General features: G+C 34.5%; 1 protein-coding gene across 2 annotated transcripts in view; it reads right to left on the bottom strand.

Moving 5' to 3' along the window:
- LOC108754864 (transcription factor Ken 2) overlaps window positions 1-7,617 on the bottom strand; it is a 33,702-nt gene that overhangs the window by 1,961 nt on the left and 24,124 nt on the right. For both annotated transcript variants that reach the window (XM_018497498.1, XM_018497507.1), the window contains exon 2: window positions 54-344. In XM_018497498.1, the coding sequence (XP_018353000.1) occupies window positions 54-341 (288 nt within the window). In that variant the 5' untranslated portion in view covers window positions 342-344. The remainder of the gene's footprint in view (window positions 1-53; window positions 345-7,617) is intronic.

Here is a 7,617-nt window from a genome sequence, read left to right as displayed (position 1 = left end):
ATATATATATATATAAATATATAAAAAAATATAGCGTAATTTAAAATGCATACCGGTATCAACGCTTCTCCGTTATATAAAAATTCCAACAAATGATTTAATTGAGTCTTTCGGACGCCTGATAAATGAACCACGTGGTCCAGGGCAGGATTCCGAAGTAGACTAGCCAAGAGGGGACTGGCAGCTGCCAAAACGACACGATGGGCCTTCACAACGGACCCATCGTCGCATGCCAGGGTTACATCTACGTGACGGTCCCCGCTGTACCAGGCCCCGACCTCTGCGGCCAAGGTCGCTGGATGTTTTCCATAATGGAGCGTCAGGAGACCGTCAGAATACATCGTCTGAAACAAGAGTAAGAAAAATATTAATATCTATGATCGGATAGGCTTCTGTGTTAATCTAAAATTTGAATATGTCATTCGTAAGGAAAGAAATAAAAATAATAAAATCAATAGGCTCTAAAGAAAATTCTAAAAAATAATAAATAAAATGCTAATTTGAGCCGACACTGGTTATTAGTGTGTTATTATAAAACCATTTATTAAAAGTGTGAATATTAAACGTATACGTTTCGACCTACGGTCAAGGTCCTCTTCAGTATAAAAGATATATTAACAAAATTAAATAATGGTAGCGCATACAAATATAAACTAATAACATAAAAAACAAGAAAAAACGTGGTGGTGATGTCCGAGTTAATCATTAAATTACTAAGTTAACTAAAAAGAAAAATATTCTGTTTTAAAAAACCAAATAAATCAAGAGTTATAAAATAATTAAAAAATGCTAACAAGAGATTATGCACAAAAAATGGTAAAAAACTTATATGACTGTCAAGATTGAACTATTTTTTATAAGGTTTGTTGCACATGTTCCATTAAACTGTTCAATTTACTGTGTAATGCAAATAAGAATAAATTAAAAAGTTAATATAAATAACAGTAAGAATTCAATTTTTGGTTCACTTACATGAAACAAAATTTTAAAGATATTAGACACGACATGACTGTTTGGTAGACAGAAGTAAAATGAAAAGTGAGAGGAACATTGGACAACAGAACATGTACTTACAGAGACAATAAGTAAAAATATATAAATAATAAATAACAAAGTATAAACGATATAGGTTGGAAGCATTACGTCTCTGAAAATAGATCAATATATAACGGGTGAAGAGAAAGTGTATCATTTTGTAAATTTAGACCTTATTTTTGTTTTTTAATGGGTATCATCTCTAATAACAATCTTTTATGTAGAATTTGCTCTTTGTCTAAGATATGTGCGTTGTCCCAATTGAAATCATAAAATAAGTCTATCCGATGTTGGGTGAAACCGCATGTACTTGTCTGTCCAACATACGATGCATCACAATCATTACAGTCAATCTTATATACTACTACGTTAGATTAAGAAGATTGAGGTAGCACATCTTTCTGAACTTTAATAAATCCATTGAGCTTATGCCTCTATAAGCCATACGTCAAAATGGTACATTTTTAAAGAGCATACTAATTTTTGTGGAAATATTAGGAATAAATGGTATACAAAAAAATATTTTTTATTATTAATATCTTCTTTGGTTGTTAATTGTTTATCAATAATGAAATCATCAGCATTAAAAAGATCAAATTTTTTGTAAAGTCTTTTTTTAATAGTTGAAAATATCAAACTTAGAGGATAATCATTATTCAGAAGGATCTTTATGTAACTAATTAAAAAAAAATAAAAACAGATAAATAATGAGGCATATTAAAGTATAATTTTTGTCAATAGTTTTTGATCAAATTATCAAAATTTATAAACGATAGGTGGCATGTGCCTCTGATTAAACTACTTTTTGTAGAAAAAAAAATCTAAAGATTTGAAAAATTTAGATTTAAAAGATTCCAAAAACAGATTTAAAAAGATTTTAAAATAACATTTGTAAATAAAAAATATGACTGATGATATCGAATATTTGATATCATAATGATAAAAATCTTTGCGATAAATTAATAATTAATTACACACATAAATTATTTATTGATAAATTAAAAAAAAAATGAAATCGTCTATCATATAGACATAGCGTGCAATTATAGTAAGAAATTATGTGATAAAAAATGCATCCCGCGTCCTTAACCCAATAAGTGGTCTTGCGTGTTGCGATGACAGCTTCGTTACACTAATTTCCTCCTTTCGTGTCTTGGTTCTTCAAGAAACGGCGGAAGAGATACTGACGTGTCACAAGATCATGTTTCTAACGTTTCTCTTACATCTACGCAGCTCTCAGTTGACCATGTCGAACATGTTTAATGTATACTATGCAATTATCTAGTTAGACGGTCTAAATTCCTCATTTATTTTATTTTCACGTATATTTAATTATATCTGTTTTGATTTTCCTACAACTTCACAAAAATTACAAAAAAAAAAAAAAATTATCTTCTTTATGAATTTTAATATTTCATACAACATTAAATTTATATAATACTTTCATAAATTTATTAATAACGATGCATCGAATAAAAGCTCTCGAATATTTAATATATTTTGTATACTCTTTCACAAAATATAATTAATTAATATTATGTAATATAAACTATGATGTAATTGTAGGTATATGATTTTCGAATGTGACTTACAAACCTGTTTTCTATTACTAGAAATTCTTCTGATCCTATTAACTATCAGAGAAACAACTTGTTTTGCTACAGAATCCGGTTCTATTTAATATTTTTTCACCAAGTGTCGGTCAATCGAACATAATTCGCTCCTAATTAGCACTTGTTTCAGAAAACAATTGATGGATTGTTGTTACGACATAATTTTGTAATACTGATTATAAAAAAAATATTTGACTAATACAATATCGAGCGCGTAAGAAATATCCCATTCATCCGTGTCGAAGATTTGCAACAGTTTAACGCGGCCATGGCTAAGAATTAACGGCTGATCGAGCATTCCTTCAGTTTCTCAAGGGAAGTCGAGAGAGAGAGAAAGTCCGGTTTCACATTATGTTCTCAAAAGGAGCAAACGTATAACTAATATTATGAAATGAATTCCGCAATGTCAAACGTGTCTCAAGATTATGATCTGTTTAATACTGAAAATTATCATTTACCAGTTTGTCGTATACTTTCATTAATCTTACATTTATTGTAATATTATCGAGAGAATATATAAGATATATACGACAAATATAATTTTGATAATTATTATATTAATTTATCGATATATTCTCTCTAATTTAACGCACGAGAGTAATAATTGCAGTGTTAAAATTATTTAAAGCATCTTTTCCAATGCAGCCTGATTTGTTTATGTTTTGTATGCAGATTTATACAATGATTGTTTTCACATAAATACATTTTTCGAATTATTTTCAAAAACGTTTAATATGATAATCAAAAAGTGAATACTTTACGTAGGTAAATTTTATTCCATTGTAAAATATCTTAAAATGTGTTAACTCGGGATTATAGAGCGATGAAGTAATGACGTGTAGTACGATCTAAGAGCATCTCGCATTTGCTGCCATGACCTTCAGTCGATTGTTCGATCGAATTCGAAAGGAAAGACCTTGGGTAAGAGTCCCGAAGAAGGTGCTGAATCTATCATTGAATTTTAAATCATCGAAAGTAGCGCGACGGGTTCCCGTCGAATTCGACATTAGGCATGCATATAGATTCGCGGCTGTGGGCTACCGTTTATTTATTCTCAGATAACACTCATCGTAATGTCTCGTTGTAACGAATTCCTTTCGTATTAGACGTCGCAAAGCGCCGCATTACGTAACTGGAAAATTTATATCTACCTGTAACAGCGCTTGGCATAAGAAAATTATTTCGTTGAAAGCCTAGCGCATAGTAGACCGAGTAGCACTTAAACTAATACAATTATTTTATCTTCATCTTAATATATTATATTAAAAGGAGAGTAATATCTTGAATAAAAAAAGGAGACGAAAGCAAAGGCAATACATCAAATCTTCCATTTCTGTCTCTTTTGTTTTTCTTCGCATTAAAATGTATGCATATACGTTCGTTTTTACGATCATGCAGTCGCACGTAATAAATTAAACGAGACATCAATTTTTTTCATAACGAGCCTTTCGCGTGCGTGTACCGCTGTCTCTATCATGACAGATATTTATCCGTAATGAGAGAAGTCAGAAACGATTTGGAAAAAAAAAAAAAAAAAAAAAGAGCAAGTTCTTCAGGTAAAAATTACGATGCGGTGGCACAGCCGTACACGCTCGCTCGCATGCGTAATAAAGTTGCCGGGGCGATACTGAGAAAATTGCTAAATAAGGAAATCATTGCTGGACGGACACTGCCGACGTTGCTGTCGCTGCTTCTGGTTGCTACTGGAAATGCTAGTAAGCAGCGCGGCTGAAGTTCAGGGTCAATCCGTACCTAGCCGGCAGGCCGGATTACGTTCGCGCTTACGCTCACGTTCTTCTTTCTTCTTCTATTTGGGCCTTGAAGAGTTGCCGGGCAGGGTCTCGTACCGCGCGTTACGCGGACGTAATAGATGACTGGACGAAGTGTCACCTACGAAGAGAGTCGAGAAACGCAAGTGGAGATCGCTGAGAATTGCCGTATTGAGCAGTAATACCGTTCCAACGACATCAATGCAAATATGGTAACTCGGTACTGTTCCGCCAAGTTTGGATTTCGGTCATAGGTAGGCAACAGATTTAGGTAGCCTTTATCAGCAATAATAATAGAGATTCGTGATTTTCAAGTAATTCAATCATCAATCATATTTTCATTGAAACGTCGCTCATAATTAAGATAGCTGATTGGGTTTAGGTCTTTTTCCTGAATTTTTTCGAACCTTTATTGCTATTTTTTAAAGACGATATTTATAATATCCGTTCTTATTTGAAGATCTTTCGAGTAAGGTCTTAAATACGGCTCTATGATTGTTTTATGACTTCTTAAGATCTTGAGACAGTGCCTTAAACACATGAATTGATTATGAATATGGGCTTAAGAATCCTTCTTTCGATTATTTGCTCGTGCATGTGTAGGAAATTAAATTCCATATCGAAAATCCGCTATCCGAAGCAGGAAGAATCAGAATCGCACGCTTTTACCGGTTAAGTCACACTCCTCGTTTTCTGCGCGTGCTGTGCTGTGCTCTGCTGTGCCAAGAACAAAACTATTGTACCTCCGAACCGAGTACCTCAGTACACGGTGTCGGTAAAATTCGTTTAACATCAGTTGATATTTCATATTATAGGAAACTTTAATTTCAATATTAATTGCTCCGAAAATGACTACTCGCAATATTATTTTACTCGTATGACACATTGTTATTCTGTAGTATTGCGAGGAAAATTTTTAATAAATTTTAATTATTAAAAGCAATATATTAAAAGAATGTGTATTCTTTTTAAATATTAATTGGAGCAGTTTTTGTTATTTCTATATGTATAATAAAGGAATGAAAATAGAAGTGACCATTGTTTAAAATCAATTTGTGTTGTCTTCCAAATTTTCAAGTATGAATTGAAATATTGGAAGGGATATGTCATCTTCATTAAGTATAATTAATGTTTAATCAACATCGATGTTTCTAAATTTAATTAAAGTTCACTTATTTCTTCCTAATTTTTTAAATCTTAAGTTTGCCATTATGTGCTGCATTTCAATTTTGAGATATATTAAAATAATTACCTATATAAAAAAAAGTATATAGACGCATCACATTTAATTTTGATAAATTTTCAAGTAATAATCTTTTGTAAAATAAAAGAAAGGTAACTACTTGACGTCACGTTATCCAAGAAAAACTTGGTAACCTTTATTAATGCAACACGTAGTGACAAAATTAAGAATTAAATAATATATTAGGAAGAAATAAAACAACTTTTTGATTAAATTTAGTCGTTAATTAAATTTTATCATGGTTGATTAAGCATTAATTATATTTAATGAAAATCACTTCCAATGTTTCAATTTGTACTTGAAAATTTGAAAGACGATGCAAATTGACTTTTAAGTAACGGGTTCACTTCTATTTTCATTTCTTTATTACATATGTGCTAAAAGACCGACAACATTCGTCGCGCTTTCATAATTGTCCACGACAAATCGAGTATTCGGGACCGAACCTGCGGCATGCTGGCAGTGACGAAAAGAGAAAAGTATCGCAGTGTAAAACTGACGCGGTTCCTGAGGTCGGGACCTTAGATAAGAGGAGAAAGTCGATGAATTTGTAAATTCTACCGGCGTCTCCGTCCGCTTATCGCTGCTATGTGCGCAAGCACGCATGTATTCCCGTGCATATACGTGTGCACACGTACGAGCGTACTTTCGTCTGCGGCAATGATGCACACGTATGCGTGGCGAGCACACGCACGTACACACACAGAAGAGGCGACGATGCGCGGTACCACGTACACGCGAGCATTATAATCTCCTATCCGGATGGCGGACGTTACGATCTACCATTGAATCGAACAATGGCGAAACTGGGTTACGCAAATGTCGAGGCTGGAAATTAAAGCGCGAGACACCGGGTGGGGAGGGGAGGGGGGGATTCAGCGGGAGGGAAAATGCACGTCGCGGCCGAGCGATGAAAAAGATCGCGCGCCGTTGAAAAACGCACGCTTAATCGTAGGAAACGAGCGGTTCGTTAAACTCGGTTGCAAAATTTTGCGAGTGTACATAAATGTACCTGGATACTACGCTGCATTTTTTTTCCCCCTGTTACCTCCACAGTGACCAATTTGATACTTTTCGAACAAAAGTGTTAATTAACAGATCGCGGCAATTGATGAATTATGAATAATTGAAAATAAAAGTTGTTTAAATTAAGCTCTATTCGAGTACTCCAAACGAATATAATCAATTATTCTTCAGTAATTTCTAAACAAACCATATTTTTATAAACTTCGAATTGTTATAATTAGATTACGGAGGCAGCGTTCATTTAATTAAGAAAAAAAATCGGTTTGAATAGAATAGTCAAAGAATTCACGGATGAGGGAAGCAGCGACAAGGGTGGTTTTGGTTCTCATTTTGACACTGACGAGAGGGTCGTTTTGTCGCGCGCGATCGATGTTGTTTCGACGCGTTCAGTAAGCGTTATTTCATGGTTTTCGGAAATTGTGGGTTTGCACGGCTGTAAAAATACGAGTCGTGACAGCGCTGATTAAGGTGAGGTCGCTCAAACCGCGCAAGCCGACTGGCACGGATTGAGCAACGCCGAGAGAGAACTCGTTACGGGACCTGTGTAAATGGGGCCCAGGCGTTTCCGCTCCATTTTTTGTGGGCCCAATTACGTTTTGCCAGTCTGGATAGCCTGTGTTTCGCGGTCTCATTGTACCGCTGGCCTCGTGCACGTTCACGTATACGCGTCGAACCAACGATATCCACTCGCTTGGAACGCTAAGCAATATCCCATGGAGAAGTGATTCTTCACCACAGAGTGCAGTTAAACTGATTACTCGGAGTAAAGATTTTCGAAAGGATCGCGGGCGAGCAAGCGACATTGGTCTTTCACGATACATTAAGCAGGGATAAGCGGTTCGAGAAACACATCTTCCGTGAAGATACTTTTATCGAAGAAATAAAGAGACTTTGGATTAATGTATGATATTTGTTAGAAGTAAAGAGTGCC

The sequence above is a fragment of the Trachymyrmex septentrionalis genome, unplaced genomic scaffold (assembly GCF_001594115.1).
Source record: "Trachymyrmex septentrionalis isolate Tsep2-gDNA-1 unplaced genomic scaffold, Tsep1.0 scaffold121, whole genome shotgun sequence".
In the NCBI taxonomy this organism is placed as follows: Eukaryota; Metazoa; Arthropoda; class Insecta; order Hymenoptera; family Formicidae; genus Trachymyrmex; species Trachymyrmex septentrionalis.
Note: the sequence above shows the minus strand (reverse complement) of the source record. Positions and strands in the feature narration are given on the sequence as shown.